Source organism: Hemiscyllium ocellatum, chromosome 4 (assembly GCF_020745735.1).
Source record: "Hemiscyllium ocellatum isolate sHemOce1 chromosome 4, sHemOce1.pat.X.cur, whole genome shotgun sequence".
NCBI classification, from domain to species: Eukaryota; Metazoa; Chordata; class Chondrichthyes; order Orectolobiformes; family Hemiscylliidae; genus Hemiscyllium; species Hemiscyllium ocellatum.
In genome coordinates this window covers 71,335,315-71,361,036 of record NC_083404.1, presented here as the reverse complement: position 1 = coordinate 71,361,036, position 25,722 = coordinate 71,335,315, and the positions used below count along the sequence as shown (strand labels likewise).

At 43.6% G+C, this 25,722-nt stretch overlaps 1 protein-coding gene across 12 annotated transcripts in view; it reads right to left on the bottom strand.

The window, feature by feature from the left end:
* Window positions 1-25,722, bottom strand: part of oxr1a (oxidation resistance 1a) — a 524,990-nt gene that overhangs the window by 83,544 nt on the left and 415,724 nt on the right. For all 12 annotated transcript variants that reach the window (XM_060823372.1, XM_060823364.1, XM_060823366.1 and 9 more), the window contains one exon: window positions 24,407-24,569. In XM_060823372.1, coding sequence (XP_060679355.1) covers window positions 24,407-24,569 — 163 coding nt within the window. The remainder of the gene's footprint in view (window positions 1-24,406; window positions 24,570-25,722) is intronic.

Below are 25,722 nucleotides of genomic sequence, written 5' to 3'. Positions count from 1 at the left end.
ATTTTCAATTGTGCTCATCCCTTGCAGTTTCCCCATCCTCTGCATCCTAAATCTTGCCTATTCGCATTATAATTGCCTTCCCCCAGCAATAACTCTTGCCCTGTGTTAAATATCTATCCCTTTCCATTTCTGTGTTTATCTCTATCTTCATGTTGAGAATACCATCAATTGTGTTATGTGGCCCTAAGATTTTGCTAAACTCAAAGGGCCTCAAGTTGATCTCGCAACTCAAACTGGGGATCGTTTGGTCCTATGGACCATCAGCAGAATCAGAATTATATTCACTACAGACTCCTGGTTATGAGTTTGCTCACTGAGCTGGAAGATTTGTTTTAAGACATTTGGTAACATCATCAGTGAGCCTATGGTGAAGTGCTGGTGTTATGTCCCACTTTCTATTTATGAATCTTGGATTCTTGAGATGGGCGAGATCGTTTCTGATTATTTTTCTCTGAGGATGGTAGATGGGGTCCAAATCAATGCGTTTATTGGTGGATTCTGGTTAGAATGCCAGGCCTCTTGGAATTCTCGTGCATGCCGCTATTTAGTTTGTCCAAGGATGGATGTGTTGTCCCGGTCAAAGTGGTTTCCTTCTTCGTCTGTGTGTAAGGGTACTCATGATAGTGGGTCATGTTTTTTGGTGGCTAGTTGATGTTCATCTTTTATGGTGGCTAGTTTTCTGTTTGTCCAATGTAGTGTTTGTTAGAATCCTTGCATGGTATTTTGTAAATGATATTCGTTTTGCTGGTTGTTTAAATTGGAACCTTCAGGTTCATTCGTCACTGTTTTAGTGTGTTGGTGGGTTTGTGGGCTACTATGATGCCAAAGGGTCTGAGCAGTCATTTCAGACATGTCTTTGATGTAAGACATGCAGAAGCAGAAGTGCAGAGACTGGAACCAGCAGCCCTCCCAACTATCCAGACCAAATGTTGGATCTACTAAGTGGATGACAGCTTTGTCATCACAAAACAAAACAAATTAGAGGAAACCTACAACACCATCAACAATATCTTTACTGGCATAAAATTCACAAAAGGGGAGAATGACAATAGACTTCCATTCCTAGACATAACTGTTGACAGGGTTACAGAGTTCGGGTGGGATGTTATTCAAAGGATTGCTGTGGACTTGATGGGCCAAATGGCCTATTTCCACACTGTAAGGACTCCATCATTCTAAAATCCTTTATCTTGCACCATTTTTCCTGCCATACATTCATCTGTCTTATCCTCCTATTTCAGCGGTTATTTACACATGGCACTGAGAATAATACAAAGTTTACTACATTTGAGGCCCTGCTTTCCACAATTTCACTTAATTCCTAAATTCAGATTGCAAGACTACATTGCTGCTCCTACCCAAGTTATTTATACCAACACTGACCACAACCTCTGGCTGTTCACTCTCCTTGAGGAACATCCTGCAGTTTCTCTCTTACATTCTTCACCTCGGCACCAGGGAGATGACATACTACTCGGAGATAAAATAGCTTTGGAAGATATGCAAGAGATGGATTTTATGAATGCTAAACCTGAGTTCTGAATGCAAAGGTCCGCTGATGGGGCTGTGCTAAGAGCACAGAAATTGAGGGGTGAGATCAAAGGTACCAATATAAGGTCCATCACTAATCCTGCTCTCTCACGTAAGGCCCTTTAACTTCTTGCCATTCTCAGGGCCAAACTCTGGAAGTTCACCTCCCTTACAATGTGCTGCCATTCACTTTGGATGGTGTTCCATGAGGGCCTTCGCAGTAAAACTGTTTCGCTTCCCTGTCAGCCTCCACCACCAAGGCCTCCAGTGCTCCAACTTTGAATATCAAAATGCACTCTCTCTCTTCTCTGTTCAACCTCTACTTGTTGGCTGTATCAGTACAGGCAATTAGTAACAACTTCCTTGTGTATGGTGCAGTTCCACTTTCAAGAATGGCAGGCTGCCTTTAAGCGACACAAGCTGGCTGGTGCCTGCGCTCGCAGGGTGCTCCCCAGCATCTGCCAACCAGCAGTGCATTCAGCTAAACACAAGCAAACAAGAAGATAGTGTAGAGCTACATATTGCCAAATTACTCCTGCTGATACATCTCTCAGCTCAGTTTTAACTTCTAAACTAATATGCTCTTTATGGGGAATTTGTTTGTTAAATTTGTTGGTTTTTTTAAAATTTTGGGGCGCCACGGTGGCTCAGTGGTTAGCACTGCTGCCTCACAGCACCAGGGTCCCAGGTATGATTCCAGCCTCAGGTGACTGTCCGTGTGGAGCTTGCACATTCTCCCAATGTCTGCGTGGGTTTCCTCCGGGTGCTCCGGTTTCCTCCCACAGTCCAAAGATGCGCCAGTCAGGTGGATTGGCCATGATAAATTGCCCATAGTGTTAGGTGCATTAATCAGAGGGAAATGGGTCTGGGTGGATTGCTCTTCGGAGGGTCGGTGTGGACTGGTTGGGCCGACAGGCCTGTTTCCACACTGCAAGGAATCTAATCGAATCTAAACAAGCTATAGAAATTCAAGTTGTTGTATTTTATGGAGAACTAACACATTTAAAACAAAAAAAACAGGATAATGATTTGGCCTATAAGCCCTTTGTTCAAAATATTAAAATTCAACAAAGACATAATCAAGAGGATATCAAGAGGTGTGCTCCTGAAAGGAAGGTAGCTAACAGTTTAGAGAGCCCTTTCCTCCACTGAAACTGAAATACCTGTTCTGAATTTACATTTTTGATTTTTACTTCAGGTGTTTAACATTGGCAATATTTCTTTTGTCAAATTAGAGAATATGATCTTGAAGAAAGTAAATAATGATGTTTGATTCATTTCCATAACCGAATTACTAGTTAATGCTCAGACATCATTGGCCCAACTGAAACATGTGATTCTTTAATTGTCAATTGAAACAGATACTTATTTTCAATTCAAGTGTTCACATGCCAGAATGAACCATACACATTTTGTAAAAAGGACTCTCAGCTGAAAATGAATACAATTTGGCCTAAACACATGTATGAGTGATATTCTAAGTTTATGAAAGATTAGAAGGCATGCAGTCATGCCCGGACAGTGAAACTATGAAAGTAACCACCCCAACACACACAAACGAAGCTGCATCAGGACACTATTCAAAAGAGCCACAACACACTGCAGTACACCAGAACTGCGAAAAGAGGAAGAGGAACACCTATACAAGGTATTCGCCAAAAACGGATACCCACGCAACTTTATCACCAGATGCCTAAGAGATAGACCACGGAACGAGGACATGCCACAACCAAAAGGACTAGCCACACTACCATACGTCAGGAGCGTCTCAGAACTGACAGCCAGACTACTGCGACCCTTAGGACTCATAACAGCACACAAGCCAACTTCCACACTCAGACAATAACTCACTAGAACAAAGGACCCAATAGCCAGCACGAGCCAAACCAACGTAGTTTACAAAATACCATGCAAGGACTGCACAAAACACTATATAGGACAAACAGGAAGACAGCTAACAATCCGCATCCATGAACATCAGCTAGCCACAAAACGACACGACCAGCTATCCCTAGTAGCCATACACTCAGACAACCAGAAACATGAATTTGACTGGGAAAACACTACCATCATAGGACAAGCCAGACAGAGAACAGCCAGGGAATTCCTAGAGGCATGGCATTCATCCACAAACTCCATTAACAGACACATGGACCTGGACCCCATATACAAACCACTACAGCTGAAACTGACACCCGGAAGCGGCAAGAACAAACCACTATAAATACCGGAAGAAACATCAAAGCAGCGCTTCACAGGAGGCTCCAATAGCACTGATGATGTTCCCTAGCCAGGGAACGAAACGTTTGCAGCAAAAACTTCCAGCTCGGCGAACAGAACCACAACATCGGTTAACGTTGTCCATCTCATATCGCAGGCAAGGATGTCCTGAAGCACGGTACATTGGGGAAACCGAGAAGAGGCTACTACGGCAATGGATGAATGGACATGGCACGACAGTCAGACAGGAGTGTTTTCTCCCAGTCAGAGAACACTTCAATGGTGTGGGTAATTTGACCTCGGACCTTCGGGTGACCATCCTCCAAGGTGGACTTCGGGTCAGGCAACAACTCAAAGTGGCCACGCAGAGGCTGATAGGCAGGTTCTGTACCCATGGGGATGGCCTTAACCTGACCTTGGGTTTACGTCACACTATCGGTCACCCCACCGCACTAGACACACACACACACGCGCGCACACACTCCTAAAGACCGATAGGCTCAAATGCTATCACACTCTCATGCACCCTCTCACAGACATATACCCCATTACACACAAACCCACGCACAGCCAGACACTCTCACAGACACTCATAACCACACCCCCCATCCCACATGTGTGCGTGAATTTGTACTTGCAGAATTACATTTTATTTTGCTCCCTTTTTCAGATTAGAATTAGTCTGAACAATGGGGCACAGATAGCCTCACACATTCAGTGCATTATCTGGATCACATGGCACTTATTGTTAAAGTTTGCTCGTGAATGTAACTTTAAAAGAGTTCTGGGATTTACATATGAAAGAACTGAAACCAACATGCACATTTTAAAAGATGAGACAAACTTAACAAACAATCCAGGATTTTTTCAATATATAATTTCAGTTATATCAGACTGTAAACTTTTGCTATAAATGCTGTTCTACGGTCTTATACTCCACAACCACCTGTTGAAGGAGCAACGCTCCAAAAGCTAGTGCTTCCAAATAAACCTGTTGGATATTAACCTGGTGTTGTGTGATTTTTAACATTGTACTCCCAGTTCAACACTGGCACCTCCAAATCATCTCTAATCAAACTATGCTTTTCCAAATAACCATAAATAGTTTCTGTCAATATGGGAGAAAGTGAGCACTGCAGATACTGGAGATCAGAGTTGAAAAGTGTGGTGCTGGAAAAGCACAGCCAGTTAGGCAGCATTCAAGGAGCAGGAGAATCGATGTTTCAAGCATAAGCTCTAGGAACATTCAGGACTGGGTAAAAGGAAAAGAGAGATGTAAAGGAGGTAAATGGGATACTTGCATTTATTAGCCAGATCATGAAGACTATTTTGTACCTATGTAAAATATTGGTCAGGCTACAGCAAGAGCATTGTTTGCAGTTCCAGAATCCACATTATGGGAGGGATGTGACAGCTTAGGAGAGCGTACAGAGGAAAACTAGCAGGATGTTGCTGGAACTAGACAGATTCAGTTAGATTAACTGAGTTATTTTCCAAAGAGGAGATTGAGATAGGAACAATCTTTCCTCCTTGATAGAGGTACCAATGACAAACGGGCAGAGATAAAAATTAAGGGACACAAGGTTTACAGGAGGTGAGAGAAAACACGTTTTCACCCAGAGGGTGACGGGAATCTGGAACTTACTGTCTGTAATGGTGGTAGAGAAAGAAATTATTATACAGTTAAGAAATACTAAGATTATGCTTTTGCAATATCAAGGCATGAAGGGTCGAATGCTGGAAAATGGGATTAGAATAGTTATGTGGTTGTTTCTAACTGGCTTGAAGGCATTGGGCTTAAGGGCCTCTTTCTGTGCTGTAGATTCAATGACTATAATAGATACAAATTGAAAACCCGTGCACGTCCTATGGGAGTATTCAAAGTTCAGCAGAGAACATAAGGAAGCAATAAGGAGAGGAAAGAGTGAGTAAGAAAAAAAATACCGGTGAGCAAGGTTAGGGAGAATCTCAAGATGTTCACCAAATGTATCAAGGGATGAGAAAATCAGGAAAAAAGTTGGGCCCGAAACAGGAAGTTTGCATGGAACTGAAGGATATTGGCAGAGCAGTAAAAAAAAAGCTCTGCAGCATGGAGACAGGCCCTTTGGTCCAAACTGGTCTATGATGACCAAAATCCATGATAACCGTATTTCCCAGCACATGGGCAACATCTTCCTTATTCTTTCCTATCCAGGTATTTGTCCAAATGTCTTTTAAATGTTGATAATGTATCCACCTCAACCACTTCCGCTGGCAGCTCATTTCATTTGCACACCACTCTCTGTGTAAAACGTTTGCCCCTCAGACTTCCTTTCATTCATTCCCCCCTCATCCCCGATTCGCCAACCCGGGAAAAAGACAAAGTGCACTCAGCCTATCGATGCCTCTCATGATCTTGTACACTTCTGTAAGATTTTGCTCCCCCCACCCTCCTGCAGTCTCTTATACTCAAGCTAAAAAAACTCCTGGCTTATCCAGGAGTTAAGTCCAGGCAACATCATTGTAAATTTCTTCTGCACTCTTTCCAGTTTAATAACATCCTTCTGATAACAAGGTGACCAAAACTGAATACAATACTTGAAGTATGGCCTCACCAACATCCTACATAACTGCAACATAACTTCCCAACTTCTATACGCAATGCCCTGACTGTTGATTCATTTCCATAACCGAATCACTAGTGTGCCAAAAGCCTTCTTCACTGCCCTGTTTACCTTGACTCCACTTTTAGAGAACTGTGAACCTGAACTTCAAGATCCCTCTGTTTCTCTATACTCCATAAGGCCCTATCATTCACCATGAAACTTCTACCTTGATGTGACTTTCCAAAATGAAACATCTCACACTATCTACATTAAACGGTGGGCACGGTCTGGTGGCTCCATCGTTAGCACTGCTGCCTCACAGCGCCAGGGTCCCGTGTTCGATTCCAGCCTTGGGAGACTGTTTGTGGTTTGTACATTCTCCCTGAATCTGCTCTGGTTTCCTCCCACAATCCAAAGATGTGCAGATCAGCTGAACTGATCATATTAAATTACCCAGTGTTAAGTACATTAGTCAGGGGGATATGAAGGGGAATGGTCTGGGTGGGTTTCCCTTCGGAGAGTCAGTATGTACTTGTTGGGCCGAAGTGCCTGTTTCCATACCATAGGGAATCTAATCTAAACTCCATTTGCCATTTCTCAGCCCACTTCCTCAGGTGATCAAGGTCCTGCTACAATTTCTGATAACATTCCTCGTTGTCCATGATACTGCCCATTTTAGTATCATCAAACCTATTAATCATGACTTTCATCCAAATCATTGATATTGACAATAAACAGTACAAGCCCAGAACTGACCCGTGAGGCACTCCACTGGCCACAGACCTCCAGTCTGACAAGCATCCTTCCACCATTACCTGTGCTTCTTACCATTGTGGGATATAGGTAAATTAGTGTTTCTTCTGCAATTATAATTGCTTATACAAAGTAAATGAACTCACATCAGTATGTAATTGTTTCAGCCAACAGCTGAGTCAACAAGAATGGAAACAATGTGGAGGAAATACGTAATTTTTTTTTTGTATTAGCTAAACATGTATGCAAGAAAGAAACATGACTGCAAAACAATGGTAGAAATACAGGCGACTAGATGAGATGCTGTGAGGGAAGGAACAGATGGAGGGAGTAGATAATGGTAAGGAAATGATATGCCTAACAATGACCCACAGCAGGATGAGGTCAAATGGCCTTGAGAGATCAGAAATAAGCATCTTGTCACAGACAAGGCTGGATAAGGCAAGAGATAAACAGGTGTAATGGGTACTGGTCCTAGGGAAGTGGAGGATGTAAACAGGGGAGGAGCAATGAAATAAAAAAAATAGATAGGAACCAAATTATATAAATATCGTGTATTCATTGAATTCGGTGCGTGAGTCCCTTGCCTTGTACACAGACAGACAGTGGACTTCTCACCCTCTTACAAGAGTAAAATAAAGGACATCACTGATTCAGATTTTGTCTTGGACTGAAATTATTGAAGTGTGTGAGCTTAGTTTCTCACAATTGGGGGCTCGTCCGGGATGTTCCTCCATCGCCGGGGGGGCGGGGGAAGAGGTGGCTGGCCTTGGACACTGGGAAGACGCTTCCCGTTCCCAATTGAGGAACGTTCTCGTGTCCCGGTTTGGTCCGCTCCCTTGGGCGACTGGTACGAATCCCACAAGAGACATATCTGAATCAGACAGTGACAGGAGGTCGATAGAAAATACGGCGACAAGGGGCCAGGCAACTCTGTGCACAGACCAAGGGTAAGAAAACTGACTTTTAAGTATTGCCTTGGTGGCCGGGAAAAGGGGTATTTAATCGCTGAGGGACTAGCGAGGGCCCCGGGAAATGGGGGGTAGGCAGAGTACCTGTCATGGGGTACAGGAAGAAGAAAAAGTCCCTGGTAACATTCCTCCTGAAAGTCCATTGGGGAGAATGTTGTGGGAATGGACAAGCAATACTTGTACAAGAACAAAGGATAAAAAGAAAATGATTAAATATTGTTGTTTAGTATGCACCAAAGAACCAATCCTTCATCCGGCTGTCTTCTGGCCAAAGTATGGTTCGTTTGAGGATTAGGTATGTCAGTATTTAGATTTGTATGTGAATAAAAAAAAATCTTTTAGTCAAGAGGAGGCAGATTATGCGTCCTGTTGGAAAGCAGTTTGGGAATTATGGCAGTAAAGACAAGAGATTCCCCCTCTGCCCCACCCCGTCCCTGGGATCCTCTTGGCTGTTTGCACCCCCCCGTCCCATAAAATCAGATTAGGTGAAAATGGGGGGAGGAGAAGAAACAGACAGGTAGGGACAGGGAACAGATGACTCACAAGAGGAGGACGAAGGGGTGGTGGACGGGGATGTTGTTGTTCCTGACCCTCAGTCCTTGGCAAAAGAAAGGGAAGCTAAAGTAGACATAGAGGAGGCCTCCGGAGGATCTAAATCAAAGCCTAAGAGGGAAAATTTAAAAAAGGGAAGAACGTAACGACTTATCTCCTTCGGGAGGTACCAATAGGGGACAAAGAGATTGGGTTTGTAAGTGCCCTCCTCACCATTGGGGAGGTCAGAACATTTAAAAAGGAAATGAAGGTCCTGGTTGAGGATCCGGTAGGGTTGTCTGAACAAATCGATCAATTTTTGGGGCCCAGTCTGTATACGTGGGCTGAGTTAATGTCTATTTTGAATATACTATTTACTGGGGAAGAAAGGGGACTTATACGAGGCGCAGCCATTAAAATATGGGACAGGGAACACCCCATTGGAGATGGGGATGCTGGACAGTGTGAGAAGAAGTTTCCCCTCAGAGACCACCAGTGGGAAAATCAAAACCAGTGGGAGCATAGAGAAGAAATGAGGGAATTGAAAGACCTGATTCTAAAAGGAAAAAGACAGTTCCGAAGTCGCAGAATTTGACTGAAGCCTTTGAAGTTAGACAGGAGAAAGATGAGACTCCTTCAGCTTTCTTGCAAAGATTAAGAGACTCAATGCGGAAATATTCTGGAATGAACCCTGAGGACCCAGTGGCACAGGGTCTTTTGAAAGTACATTTTGTGACAAAGGCATGGTCAGACATACAGAGAAAGATACAGAAGATAGAAGGGTGGAGTGGAAAAACCATTAGATGAATTGTTAAGAGAAACACAGAAAGTGTTTGTAAAGAGAGAGGATGAGAGACAAAAACAGAAGGTGAAAATGATGGTAGCTACGGTTGATGAGGTAGTTATGAAAAGAATGGAACCAATATTGAGCAACCGGAGTGGCGGGTGGCAGCATGTAGGACAGAGAGGAAAGAGGAGAGGTAGAGGACAAGGGGGGGGCATTTGATAGAGGGTTCGAGCGACAGGGGCAGAGATGGAGGTCTCCACAGGAAGGATGCTATTATTGTGGAAAGATAGGGCACTTTAGGTGGGAGTGTCCTGACCTACAAAAGGGGAAGAAAGGGCAATTCCGCTTATGAATTTTGATAATGAATAGGGGTGTCAGGGGTTCCTGCCTTCAGGGACCCACCAGGAACCCTTGATAAACTTGAAGGTGGGACCCTATAGGGAACAGGTAGACTTCCTAGTAGATATGGGGGCAGCACGATCATCACTGAATTTTAAACCAAAGAAAGTAGAAATGTCGACACGGTCAATTACTGTTTCTGGGGTAAAAGGGGAGGGATTTACTGTTCCAGTATTTGAACCCATGATGAAAGAAGGTCCTAAGGATAGGGTCACAGGGGAACTGTTGTATATCCCTGATATAGGAAGTAACTTACCAGGGAGAGACTTAATTATCCTCTTAGGACTGGAGATTGGAATTCAGGAAAAAGAATTTGTTGTACAAATGGCAAGGTTGACAGAGGATGTGGAGAGAGAGATAGACCCTATTGTATGGGCTACAGAAGGAAATCGTGGAAGACTACAGATTCCTCCCCTTGAAATACATCTAAAAAGGAAAGGGGACATTGTCTGTCCCATTTCCATAGAAGGTAAACGAGGACTGCAGCCAGTAATTGAAGGACTGATTAGAGATGGATTGTTGGAGCCATGTATGTCTCCTTATAATACCCCAATCCTACCTGTGCAGAAATCTGATGGAACTTATCGATTGGTGCAGGATTTGAGAACATTAAATCGAATAGTACAGATCAGACACCCAGTGGTGCCAAACCCCTATACGTTATCGAATAAGAAACCTCATGACCACAAACAGTTTAGTGTGATAGATTTAAAGGATGCCTTTTGGGCTTGTCCCTTGGCGGAGGAAAGTAGGAATTTGTTTGCCTTTGAATGGGAAGACTGAAGACAAGACGGAAACAGCAATACCAGTAGACTGTGCTCTCCCAGGGGTTTATGGAATCCCCGAATTTATTTGGACAGATGTTAGAACAAATATTGGAGAAATTTAGCAGCCCCAAGGGGACTACCCTGTTGCAGTATGTAGATGACCTCTTAGTAACAGGAAAAAGAACAGAAAGGGTAGTAGAAGCCACTAACAAATTATTGAATTTCCTGGGCCAGCAGGGCCTGCGAGTACCTAAAAACAAATTACAATATGTGGAGTGAGAAGTGAAATACTTGGGACATTTAGTTAGTGAGGGAAAGCAAAAGATAAGCCCGGAACGGATAGAGGGAATACTGGGGATGCTGCTGCCCAGGACTAAACGGGAGTTACGTAAATTTTTGGGTCTAATGGGATATTGCAGATTGTGGATTGATTCTTATGCTCAAAAGACTAGGAAATTATATCTCAAACTATTGGAAGAGGAACCAAAATGTCTAAGTTGGGATGATGAGGAAAAAGAACTAGTTGAGGAACGCAAAAGAGATCTGATCCATGCCCCCGTATTAGCCTTACCTTCCCTAGATAAACCTTTCCACCTCTTTGCTACTGTAGATAAGGGAGCGGCTTTGGGAGTATTAACCCAGAGGTAGGGAGGAATGAAACAGCCAGTAGCATATCTTTCGAAGCTATTGGATCCAGTATCCCGGGGATGGCCTGAGTGTGTGCAGGCTGTGGTTGCCACTGCATTGTTGGTGGAGGAAAACAGAAAGCTTACATTTCGGGGAGCCCTAATAGTAAGCACCCTACACCTAGTGAGAACGATCCTAAACCAAAAAGCTGGGCAATGGTTGACAGACTCGTGGATTTTGAAATATGAGGCAATATTAATAGAAAAAGATGATCTAGTGTTGGTCACAGACAATTGTTTAAGTCCAGTTGCCTTTCTTTGGAAAGGGGAAGGAGACTCTCCTCAGAATCCAGGGCACGACTGCTTTGACATTATAGAATACCAAACTAAGGTCCGAATGGACCTGAGAGATGTTCCACTTCATGCAGGGGCTAGACTTTTTATAGACGGATCATCCTGTGTGTCTGAAGGGAAAAGACATAATGGGTATGCAGTCGTAGATGGGACAAAAGGTAGTGTGGTGGAGGCAGGAAAGTTGCCAAATGGGTAGTCAGCTCAGACCTGCAAACTCTATGCACTGGAAAGGCTTTAGACAATAAAGAGGGAACTGTATACACTGATTCCAAATATGCATTTGGTGTTGTGCACACTTTTGTAAAGATATGGCAGGAAAGGGGACTGATCAATAGTCAGGGGAAGGAATTAGTACATGAAGAATTGATTAAACGGGTCTTGGAGTCCCTATTACTCCCCCGAGAAATAGCAGTAGTGCATGTAAATGGTCATCAGAAAGGAAATGACCCAGAAGTTAAGGGAAATAGATTAGCCGATGAAGTGGCTAGGGAAGCCGCCCTGAACCCACAGGAAGTGATGATTCATTCCCTAATACCTACTGTCCCAGGTCCTCAGGAAGTTCCTATATTTGCTGAAAGAAAAGAAAAAGAATTGAAAGATTTAGGGGCTGTAAAAACAGCAGATGGGCATTGGAGGTTACCTGATGGAAGGGAAATGTTGAGCAAAATGATGATGCGAGAGATTATGGCTGTCCTACACCAAGGCAATCATTGGGGAGTACAAGCAATGTGTGATTTAGTTCTTAGGGAATATGGATGTAAAGGAATACATACAATTGCTGAACAAATATGTGAGGGATGTATAATATGCAGAAAGGTAAATAAAAAAAGTCTTGAGAAAACAGACCCCGGGAGGAAGAGACCCAGGATTGAGACCCTTCCAGAGTATACAAGTAGATTATACTGAACTACCCAGAGTAGAAAGACTAAAATATATGTTGGTCATCGTAGATCATTTATCCGGTTGGGTTGAGGCATACCCTCTAGCTACTGCCACTGCGAGTGGGGTGTCTAAAACAATATTGGAGCACATAATTCCCCGATATGGGCTAATAAACTGTATAGATTCTGACCAAGGAACTCATTTTATCTCTAAGGTGTTACAGGGGGTTTTGAAAGGGTTGGGAATTTGGGAATTTCCTGGGAATTCCATACTCCATGGCACCCGCCATCATCAGGAAGGGTTGAGAGAATGAACCAAACACTCAAACGACAGCTCTCCAAATTGTTAATAGAAACCAGACTTCCTCGGACCAAATGTTTACCTATAGCTCTCTTGCGAGTACGAACAGCCCCAAGGAAAGATTTCGGACTATCCCCCAATGAAATCTTATTTGGATTACCTTATCTGGAAACGAATGGAGATTTGCCAATTCCCGAAACTAAAGATTTGTTCTTAAAGAAGTATATACTGGGCTTGTCCTCCTCTCTGTCTTTCCTCAGGAAACAGAGTTTATTGGCACAGACTTCACCCCTTGGATTCACCATTCATCCCATCCAGCCGGGAGATTGGGTCTTAGTAAAATCATGGACAGAGACTAAATTGTAGCCAGACTGGGAAGGGCCATACCAGGCTCTTTTGACTACCGAAACGGTAACAAGGACGGTGGAGAAAGGCTGGACTCACTACACTCGGATCAAAGGGCCAGTGGAATCTCCAGTTGAGGAAGAAGTCTGGACAGTCGAATCAATGCAAGGCTCGCTGAAACTCAGGCTAAAGAGACTTTGAGTAACTGATTATACAGTGGCGACGCGAGTGCGTGATTATTTCTGTAGGATTGCATATTAAGTCATTTTGTGCTTCAGCATGATGTTTAAAGTACTGGGAATGCTTAGAGTTATGATACTAGCCCTCTTAGTATTGGGATTTTGTCAAATATCATTTTCATATGTATTATTAACGGTTCCGGAGTCTGATAATCCACAAGTAATAGACGTTGATACATGCAGCTTAGTAAATTGTGGGGATGTAGATAATCAGAGGCAGTACCGCAGCTCTGAGATACATCTTAAGTCCTATGGGGATGGTATTTGGTTTAATGGTCTCATCACAGTACACCGGACCCCCTTCCGACCAGCTCGCGATTGTCCCGATAAAAAGTGTAACCCAATATACCTGATAATGAAGAAAACCACATGGCACGAAGCAATTCTGGGGGGGGGGAGAGGACCTATGAGATACAATGAAATGAAACATTTGGGATAGAAATGAAAGCAAAATGGAAGGATTTCTCGGGCTGTTGCTTTTGAATTAGCGTAGGACAGGGAAAATGGGCAGAACTACTGGATAATGAGATACAACTTTTCACCTCTCGCGCTGATCCTAAAGTTGTAAAAATTATAGAGGTAAAGGACTTGAAACAGACTATCGAAATAGAAACTGGGTACAGGGATGCAAATGCCTGGGTTGAATGGGTAAAGTATACTGTAAAAAGTCTGAACAAAAGCAATTGCTATGCAGGTGGCTCAGGGAGGACAGTGGCCCAGGTGGTTCCCTTTCCGCTCGGGTGGAAGCGAGACAGGAAGGGCATGAAATATATGATAGCCTTGTATCAGGATGAGACTGCATGGAATGATAGGAATTGTACCTCCCTATCGCTGATGTTCCCTCCCTTGGAGAAAAAAGATGCAAAAGTTCCCCCCACATTTTCTGCCGCAGTTGGAAATCACATGTCGTGTGTGCGTAGACGAGGTACAAGTCGGTCTAGAGATTTGGGGGAGCTGAAATTATGTAGAGATTAAAAATGTTACTGAAACAGAGAAGGGAGGGAACTACTCAGCACTAAAGGTTCCCCGAGCGGATCTGTGGTGCTACTGTGGAGGCAAAATATTGAGACCCACCCTACCTCCGGATTGGAGAGGGATATGTGCAATTGTACAATTGGCAATTCCATTTACCCTGGCATTTGAGAAGGAAAAGATAGTAGGAAAAAAGGGAAAGGTTAAGAGATCACTGTTAGACACTTCTTTCGATGACAGGATTTCTCTCGATTCGGTAGGAGTCCCTAGGGGGATACCTGATGAATTCAAGGCTCATAACCAGATTGCAGCAGGCTTTGAGTCAGCACTCTTTTGGTGGGTAACAATTAATAAAAATGTATACTGGATAAATTACATTTTCTATAATCAACAGCGATTTATAAATTATACAAGAGATGCGGTTAAAGGAATATCAGAACAGCTTGATGTGACAAGTAGGATGGCATGGGAGAACAGAATGGCCCTTGATATGATTTTAGCAGAAAAAGGGTGTGTGTGTGATGTTAGGAGGAAGCTGATTCCTAATAACACTGCACCTGATGGTTCAATTACTCGGGCCTTAAGGGGATTGACTACCTTAGCAGAGGAACTGGCTGAGAATTCAGGAGTAGACACATCTGTCAAGGAATGGCTTGAATCCTGGTTTGGAAGATGGAAGGGGGTGGTAGTTTCCATCCTTACTTCCCTGATAGTAGTAGTCAGGGTATTGGTGGCCATTGGGTGTTGTATCTTACCCTGTATACGAGGGCTCACCCAAAGTCTGATTGAGACAGCCTTAATGAAACAGATGTCCCTAAAAGGGAATCAGGCAGAGGAACTTTATCGACTAAATAATGAGGGGATGAATGAGACCAAGATGGATGAAATCTCTGGTACGATGCTTGTGAATTTCGGGGGCAATGCTTAAAAAGAAAAATGCAGAAGATAACAAATAGTAATTAAAGAAAAAGGGGAAATTGTGGGATATAGGTAAATTAGTGTTACTTCCGCAATTATAATTGCTTATACAAAGTAAATGAACTCACACCAGTGTGTAATTGTTTCAGCCAAGAACTGAGTCAACAAGAATGGAAACTATGTGGAGGAAATGCATAATTTTTTTTTTTGTATGAGCTAAAAATGTACGCAAGAAAGAAACGGGACTGCAAAACAATGGTAGAAATATAGGCGACTAGATAAGATGCTGTGAGGAGAGGCAGTTAAGCTAGATACGCCTGTACAAACAGTAGGTATAAAACACCTGTTTCCCACTTTTACAGAAACACAGGAACAAACCCCAATTAAAAGGGTCTTAACGATAAGATGCTGTGAAGGAAGGAACAGATGGAGGGAGTAGATAATGGTAAGGAAAGGATATGCCTAACAATGACCCACAGCAGGATGAGGTCAAACGGCCTTCTGAGGCCAGAAATAAGCATTTTGTCACAGACAAGGCTGGATAAGGCAAGGGATAAACAGGAGTAATGGGTACTAGTCTTAGGGAAGTGGAGGATGTAAACAGGGGAGGAGCAGTGAAATAAAAAAAAGATAGGAACCAAATTATATAAATATCGAGTATTCGTTGAATTCGGTGTGTGAGTCCCTTGCCTTGTACACAGACAAACAGTGGACTTCACACCCTCTTGCAAGAGTAAAATAAAGGACACTACTGATTCAGATTTTGTCTCGGACTGAAATTATTGAAGTGTGTGAGCTTAGTTTCTCACACCATCGAGCCAATTTTGTATCCAGTTTGCCAGCTGACCCTGAATTCCATGTGATCTAACCTTCCAGAGTGGCCTATCATGTTCAACCTTATCAAAGGCCCTACTGAAATCCACATAGACAAGATTTACCATGCTGCCCTCGTCAACCTTCATAGAATTCCTAAACTGTAGAACCAGGCCCTTCAGCCCAACAAGTCCACACTGACCCTTCGAACAGTATCCCACCCAAACCTATTCCTCTACCCTATTACTCCACATTTACCCCTGACTAATGCACCTAATTGACACATTCCTGAACACAATGGGCAATTTACTATGGCAAATTCATCTAACCTGCAGATCTTTGGATTGTGGGAGAAAAACACACAGATACAGGGAGAATGGGCAAACTACACACAGAAACCCAGGTCCCTCGCACTGTGAGGCAGCAGTGCTAATTTCTGAGCCAACCACATCGCCCTTCATTAATTTATCCATTGCTGCAAGTAGCAAAGTAAAAACAAAGAAAATTAAATTTTGCACAACGCACAGAAAACACATTTAATCATATTTCTTGATTATATATAACGGGTTACCAATGCTCATCATATGGGTAGTTAAGAATACATATAGGATTAATAGTTGTGGCAAATATTAGAAGAGGAGAAAAGCTGGAGCGGTGAAAAAATGTTAGGCCAAAATTGGAGTAGTGTGCGCAGTTCTAGTCACTGGGATGGAGTAATTTCACTATCAATGCGGCTAGATGAGCTCAGATGGTTTTATTTAGAACAGAGAAGGCTGAGAAGGTTTTGATTGAAGTGTGTAAAGATTATGAGGAACATGGAGAGAGTGGATAAAAAGCAGCTGCTGCTCCTACTTGAAAAGCAGGGAATGAGTCAGAGTGATAGAGATCTACAAAACAGAAAAAGGCCTTCAGCCTAGTGCATCTGCAGCAGTCAAAAACAAACATCTAATTATTTTAATTCCATTCTCCAGAACTTGGCTGTAAGCTTTGGACATTGAAAGTGCACATTGAAATACATCTTAAATGTTATGAGGTTTCTGCCTTTAATGCTCTTATAGGCACTGAGCTCCAGATTCCCACCACCCTCTAGATTTTCCTCACATTTCCTCTTAATGTTCTGCCCTTCACCCTAAATCTACGCCCCTCAGTCACTGATGCCTCCATTAAGGGGAAAACTTGTTTTCTGTCTCCCTGACTTACATCCCTCATAATTTCAAACATCTCAAACATGTTACCTCTCAATGTCCTCTTCTCTGAAGGGAAACAACCCCAGTTTGTCCGAACTCTCTTCGGAACTGAAAGTCCCAGCCCAAGCAACATCCTGAAAAAACTCCTTGTTGCTCTCTCCAGTGCTAGCATAACCCTCCTATATGGGTTCCAGGACTACACACGGTACACTAGTTGTGGCCTAACGAATGTTTGAGTTCCGTATAAGCACCTTGCCTTTATCGCTATGCCTTGACTAATAAAGATAAGTATGCATTATGCCTTAACTTAAGAGACACCAAGGTCCCTCTTATTGTTGGTGCTTCCCAGGGACCTACTGTTCATCATGTGTGGCTTGTCCTATGGTCAGTGAAGAATTGAAAATTTTGCAAACACCCTTGCTATTTCCTTCTTTGTCTCACACAACAATCTGGAAGACATTTTAGCGGACAAACTGGCAAACACAAGCACAGAAAATATGCCAAATTTGAGGACTAGATTTTATTTGAATGAGTGGGAGTCAGTGGTAAATGTTTCAATTTTGAGGGGAGGATGTTTCTGTGTTCGTGCATGCGTGTGTTCGTTCGTGCGTGCGTGCGTGCGTGCGTGCGTGTGTGTGTGTGTGTGTTCGTGCGTGCGCGGCGGGGGGGGGTCTTTCCAGCGTATTTGTGTGGTGAGTATCTGTGCATGGTGAGACAGATTATGAAGGAGCTGGGTTGTGGGAGAGGAGGCTGCAGGTCAGGGATGCATGGAAGAAGCAGAAATGCATGCGTTGAGGATGGGGCGGATGCAGGCAGAGTGTTCTAGGTGGTGTACAGGCAGTGGGGGAGCTGTGAGAAAGCAGATTGTGTTTGTCTGTTTGGGAGATCTGGGCTGTGCAGGAACGTGCATCTGTGTATGTGTGTATACATGTCTATGGTCCATCTATGGTGACGGGAGTATTGCGTACACCCAGGTGTTGACAGGGTAAGTGTGGGAGAAGAGATGGTGCTATGTGCGGGGAGTGTGTTGCACGGACTGTGCGTCATGTTGCGCAGGTTGTGCGCAAGTGCAGGGTGCGTGCAGGGTGGGAGCTTGTGTGGGGTTAGGTGCTGTGTGTTTGCACAGGGTGCATGCATCTGTGCTATGCGGATTGCACGCGTGCCTGTTTGCAGGCCGCGTGCATACCTGTTATCTGTCGTAAGGGCTGCCTGCATGGGTTTTTTGAGGTGTGTGCAACTGTGTGGGCATGCTTATGTTTGGTGGGTGTGTGTGGGGGGTTGGGGGCACTGGGGTTCACTCGCTTGTGGGGGGTCTACGTGTGGAAACATGTGCGTGTCCTTGGGTGCAGATAGGGTGAAGCAGTTGTGTGTACATGCAGATGGAATGCAAGGTGTGTCGGGTGGGTTTGTCTGAGGTTGTATGCACATGGGGATGAGGTTGTACACACCTGTGTATGTTTTGCATGCAGTGTACATGTGTGATTATACTTAAGAAGGAAATCAGGAGGGCAAAACGGGGACATGAGATAGCTTTGGCAAATATAATTAAGGATAATCCAAAAGGTTTTTATAAATATATTAAGGACAAAAGGGTAACTAGAGAGAGAATAGGGCCCCTCAAAGATCATCAAGGTGGCCTTTGTGTGGAGCCACAGAAAGTGGGGGAGATACTAAATGAATATTTTGCATCAATATTTACTGTGGAAAGGGACATGGAAGATGTAGACTGTAGGGAAATAGATGGTGACATTTGCAAAATGTCCAGATTACAGAGGAGGAAGTGCTGGATGTCTTGAAATGGTTAAAGGTGGATAAATCTCCAGGACCTGATCAGGTGTACCTGAGAACTCTGTGGGAAGCTAGAGAAGTGAATGCTGGGCCTCTTGCTGAGATATTTGTATCATCGATAGTCACAGGTGAGGTGCCGGAAGACTGGAGGTTGGCAAACGTGGTGCCACTGTTTAAGAAGGACGGTAAAGACAAGCCAGGGAACTACAGACCAGTGAGCCTGACTTCAGTGGTGGGCAAGTTGTTGGAGGGAATCCTGAGGGACAGGATATACATGTATTTGGAAAGGCAAGGACTGATTAGGGATAGTCAACAAGGCTTTGCAGATGGGAAATCATGTCTCACAAACTTGATTGAGTTTTTTGAGGTAACAGAGAAGATTGATGAGGGCAGAGCAGTAGATGTGATCTATATGTACTTCAGTAAGGCGTTCAACAAGGTTCCCCATGGGAGACTGATTAGCAAGGTTAGATCTCATGGAATAAAGGGAGAACTAGTCATTTGGATACAGAACTGGTTCAAAGGGAGAAGTTGGAGGGTGATGGTGCAGGGTTGTTTTTCAGACTGGAGGCCTGTGACCAGTGGAGTGTCACAAGGATCGGTGCTGGGTCCTCTGCTTTTTGTCATTTACATAAATGATTTTGGATGCGGGCATAAGAGGTACAGTTAGTAAGTTTGCAGATGACACCAAAATTGGAGGTGTAGTGGACAGCAAAGAGGGTTACCTCAGATTACAACAGGATCAGGACCAGATGGGCCAATGGGTTGAGAAGTGGCAGATGGAGTTTAATTAAAAAAAATACGAGGTGCTGCATTTTGGGAAAACAAATCTTCGCAGGACTTATACACTTAATGGTAAGGTCCTAGGGGGTGTTGCTGAACTAAGAGACCTTGGAGTGCAGGTTCATAGCTCCTTGAAAGTGAAGTCGCAGGTAGATAGGATAGTGAAGGCGGCGTTTGGTATGCTTTCCTTTATTGGTCAGAGTATTGAGTACAGGATTTGGAAGGTCATATTGCGGGACATTGGTTAGGCCACTGTTGGAATATTGCATGCAATTCTGGTCTCCTTCCTATTGGAAAGATGTTGTGAAACTTGAAAGAGTTCAGAAAAGATTTACAAGGATGTTGCCAGGGTTGGAGGATTTGAGCTACAGGGAGAGGCTGAACAGGCTGGGGCTGTTTTCCCTGGAGCGTTGGAGGCTGAGGGGTGACCTTATAGAGGTTTACAAAATTATGAGGGACATGGGTAGGATAAATAGACAAAGTATTTTCCCTTGGGTCAGGGAGTCCAGAACTAGAGGACATAGGTTTAGGGTGAGAGGGGAAAGATATAAAAGAGACCTAAGGGGCATCTTCTTCATGCAGAGGGTGGTACATGTATGGAATGAGCTGCCAGAGGATGTGGTGGAGGCTGGTACAATTGCAACACTTAAGAGGCATTTGGATGGGTATATAAATAGGAAGGCTTTGGCGGGATATGGACTGTGTGCTGGCAGGTGGGACTAGATTGGGTTGGGATATCTGGTCGGCATGGACAGGTTGTACTGAAGGGTCTGTTTCCATGCTGTACATCTCTATGACTCGTCGTGAGTGTGTGTGTTGCATGTTTATGGTGTGTTGTGTGTGTAAGTTGTGCTCTCTTGTGTGGTGCATATATATGTATTTATGGTTCCTGCATGTATTTGTATGATGGGGGAATGGGGTGCATTTCGTCAGGGGCCTTATGTGCATACGTATGTGCGGGCATGGGTGTGGATGGGATTGGGTAGTTTATGTATGGTCTGATACATGTATGGTGTGTGCAGATGGAATGGGCGGGGGGGGGGGGGGGAAAGAGTGGCAAGTTGGTGGGTCCGTCTATCTCAGTATGCGTGGTATGTATGGTGTGTGCACATACGTGTGGAGTCCATGCGTGGAGATGGGGTTGTGCATTCAGTGTGCGCGTGTGCAGGTGAGCTGCATGTGTCTGGAGGGGTGTGCAAATGCTTAGTTGAGATGCATGGGTGTAGAGGGTGTGTGCACGGTGCATTTGTGTGGAGTTTGCGCATTTGTGTGTGTGTGTGTGTGTGTGTGTGCGTTTCATGTGTATGGTACCTGCATCTCCATGTCTATTGTGTTCCAGGGGATGTCCATGAGCATGGGGGATTGCGTGTGTGCACGTATATGGTATGGTGGACATATGGGTTTTCTTTTTTACATGCCTGGAAGGTGTGTATGGGTGCGAGTTTGCATAGGGTGCAGGAGGGATGTACATGAGAAAAGTGTGTGCATGTGGGAAATGGTGTGGTGTATGTCTACTGTGTATGTGGGGAGTCTGTGTGTATGGGTTGGGTGCAGGATGTGCATGACATGTATGGTTTGTATACATGGTGCAAGTGGGATGCAGGTTAGGGGCATGCACAAATGTATGGAGTGTGTGGGGAGAGTTTGAATGTGGTGCTCTCAAATGTGGTGGGGTGGTGCATGTGTATGTATGGTGTGTATGTATGTGTATGGTGCATGTGTATGTGTATGAGTGTATCAATGTGATGAGTCCCTTTAAGCATATGTAATGCACATAGGGTGCATGCTAGGGGTGTGCATTTGGGTAGGGTGCATCTCTAGGAAGTATCCTTGAAATGTGTGTCTATATGCAGGTGTACATCTATGGTGTGCATGGAGGGACGTGCACATGAATATGTGTATGGTGTGTGTGGTGTTTGTGCATGCATGTGATGTTGGTGCACGTATTGTGTGTATCTCTATTCTATGTACAGGTTCCTGATTATATTTATGACATGTGCTATGTCTATGGTGCATGTGTCTGTAGTGGTTATTTGCATGCTTGGGGAGATGCACATGACTGGTAGGGTTGTGCATCTTGTGTGCGTGCGCGTGCACGTACACACACATGTGCAGGGGGAGCATGTATGGGGTGGATGGGTGTGTGTATGTATGTAAGACCATAAGACACTGGAGCAGAAATTTGGCCATTCAGCCCAACAATTCTGCACCAGCATTCAATCATGGCTGATCAAGTTTCTCAATCCCATTCTCCCAAACCCCTTGATTCTAAAGAACTTCTTTATCGCAGTCTTAAATATACTCAATGATCTGGCCTCCGCAACCTTCTGTGGCAATGATTTCCATAGATTCACCACTGTCTGGCTGAAGATGCTTGGCGTACGGTATGTGAATATTGTGCGTGCATGAAGTGTGTGGGGTGTGTGTCTGAGTGTTTGTGTATAGTGTGGATATATGTCTTAGACATGTATTTGAGTAGTGTGTGTGGGGGATGCATGCACCAGCTTTCCAAGGTTTCTCAATGTGGCCCAGCTTAGACTTCTAATAATCTGGTCATCGGAGTACTGGAAAAACACTTGCTTGCTGGCTGGGACATGCTCATTTCGCTCCAGGCTCTTGAATTTCCTTTCCCTGGGAAACATGAGCCCCTATGCTTAAATGACTGTTGCAATTGGACGTCAGGAGCCCATTTCCTCCCACAACCATTCCTGCTCTTGGGATAAAATTCTGCAAACAGTCAACAAATAGTGAAAGTGTAAAAGTAAAATTTTAAAAGCAAGGCATTTGAGACATTACCACATGTAAAATTAGATTACTTACAGTGTGGAAACAGGCCCTTCGGCCCAACAAGTCCACACTGACCCACCGAAGCGCAACCCACCCATACCCCTACATTTACCCCTTACCTAACACTATGGGCAATTTAGCATGGCCAATTCACCTGACCCACACATCTTTGGACTGTGGGAGGAAACCGGAGCACCCGAAGGAAACCCATGCAGACACGGGGAGAACGTGCAAACTCCACACAGTCAGTCGCCTGAGTCGGGAATTGAACCTGGGTCTCAGGCGCTGTGAGACAGCAGTGCTAACCACTGTGCCACCGTGCCGCCCACAAAGCAAGAAAACGAGAAGTAATAATAGTCCTCCAACCTTGAAGTATGTACCTTAAGTCAGTTTTCTAGTTATGAATGTCAAGTAACAATAAAAATCTTGGGTCCAGTCAGGTTACAATCCTTACATGGAATGTATTTAGAATCATAAAATGCCTATACTGCGAAAGTAGTCCAGTTGGCCCATCAAGACTCAACTGATCCTTTGAGGACCATCTCACCCAGAACCCACTCTTCACCCACCTCGCCCCTCCCCCCCAATCTATCCTATCTCCCTAACATTGCACTTCCATTGGCTAATCTACCAAACTATACATCCCTGGATACCATGGGTAATTTAGAATAGTCAATGTCTAACTGCTACATATGGGAGGCAACCCATGCAGACATGAAGAGAATATGCAAACTCCATTGAGTTGTCTGATGCTGGAAGCAAACCTAGGTCCCTAGCACTGTGGGACAGCTGTGCTAACCATTGAGCCACCATGCCACCCAAATTAACTGTACCTGGTTAAGAATTGCATCTATTACAATCACATTTAATTGAACATACTGTTTGGGGACAAGTAGTCTATTGTTATAAATTATTTGAGAACATTTTAAATTCCATCTCAATTTTATTTAAAAATAACATGAATAATGTATACTTTCGAAAAAAAACTCTCATGCATTGCATGTTACTTTCAGTTCTGTAAGATTACAATCATCCCATGGATGAGAGGTAGATATTCATCCTAGGTTGAGGCAAAACTGGTAGGTCTTGTTTCACTGGCCTTGCAGCATCTATAGTGCCTAATATTTACTGCATTCAATACAATTAACCATCCAACAACATCCATTTTGCACAAATGCTCAATATGTTAAGGTTTATAGAATTCTTGGGTTTACAAATAGAGGCACAGAGAATAAAAAAAAACATGGAAATGATGCTACATCTCTACAAATCATTGTGTCCAGTTCTATAACCTCATTCCTTGAATAAGGTACAAGCCCTGGAGAGACTGCAAAGGAAATTCACTAGAATGACACCAGAAACGATGGATTTTAAATACAAGATTAGAGAAATCGTGCTTATTTTCCTTAAATCAGAGAAAGTTTAGAGGTGACCTTACTGAGGTGCTCAAAATTACAAACAATTTTGACAGGGTAAAATGGGATGTTCTGTTTCCACTAGTTGGTGTGTCAGTAACCAAGGGTCACAATTTTAAGATCGTTAGCAAGAGAATTAGAGTGAGATGAGGAGAAACTTCTTTACTTAGTTGTTAGGATTTGGAATGCACTACCTGGGTGAGTAGTGGAGGCAGGTTTCAGAAGAGAGTTAGATATAAGCTCGAAAGTGGAGTTAGACGGTTACAAAGTTAGGGGTGGAGAATGGAACAAGTCAGATAGCTCTTTTGGGAGCTGCTGCAGACACAATGTGTAAAATTCTATGATTTTATGAATTTCAATCTTTTATTCTTTTAAAATTTATACATGCACAACTTACAAATGACTTGATAAAGATTTTGTTGCAAAATACAAATCAATACCAGAACACACTTACCTCCCAGTCTGCCATCAATGGAACGTTGTTGGAATTCTCATTCATTTCTGACTTCTCATTCTTTGTGACGACCATGAATCCTTGCTCCTTCACTAACTCTCCAGCTTCATCACCATATAATTCTGGAGACCATTGCACAAAGAAAGCATATAGATGCTCAGCCCTGAAAAGAAAACAGTTTCCACTGAATAAATTTCAGCAAATTTGCTTGGGATTGTATTCAGGACAGCTCAACTAGAGTTTATGGACAAGCCAGACAGAAGAAACTGCACTTTGAAAGAATATATGCTCAAGATTCACAAAATCAGAAATCATTTACACTTCATTTTACTAATTTTAAATTCAATATATCGAAATGTGGGACCTACTGGTTGTGAGTTACAGACATGCAAATTTGGGTATTACCAGGACAGTCATGAACTGCAATACCATCAATCAAAAAACAGGACAATTCAACTGCTAACCCATCACTTTCAAACCCTGCCCATGGTTTATTGCTTAGGAAACAACACCTTGATCAAATACATCAGGTGTGAATCTCACAGAACAAGGCAAATTGACTTCGTGATTAACCAATGACTTTCAGATAGTCAGTGGATTCAATGATTCGAGTCGGTTAAGGACAGTCACCAGCCCATGCTCAAGGCCCACTTGCTCCAAAGGTGTGTCTAAATAAGTTGATTAGAAAAATAGACAAAAATGGAGAGTCACTGGGATTTAATGATGAGAGTTTGTTAAGGAAGAATCAGAGGGACCCTCTTGTGGTGCAGTGGTAGCATCCTTACTCCTGGACTGAGGGGCCCAGGACCAAATCCCACTTGCTCTAGAGATGTGTAAGAACATCTGCGAACAAGTTATAGAGTCACAGAATCATAAAGATGTACAGCATGGAAACAGACCCTTTGGTCCAACCCATCCATGCCGACCAGATATTCCAACCCAATCTAGTCCCACCTGCCAGCATCCGGCCCATATCCCTCTAAACCCTTCCTATTCATATACCCATCCAGATGCCTTTTAAATGTTGCAATTGTACTAACCTCCACCACTTCCTCTGGCAGCTCAGTCCATATACATACCTCTTAGGTCTCTTTTACGTCTAAAACTACGCCCTCGAAGTTCTGGACTCCCCGACCCCAGGGAAAAGACTTTGTCTAGTTACCCTATCCAATCATACTCACAACCCCCAATTCAGACAGGCAGACAGACAAAGACCCACATGCGCGCACATATTTTGTGGGGTGAATTTGTACTTGCAGGGTTACATTGTACTTTGCTCAAAAACTGCATGCGTTCATGTAGCTCAAAAACTGCAT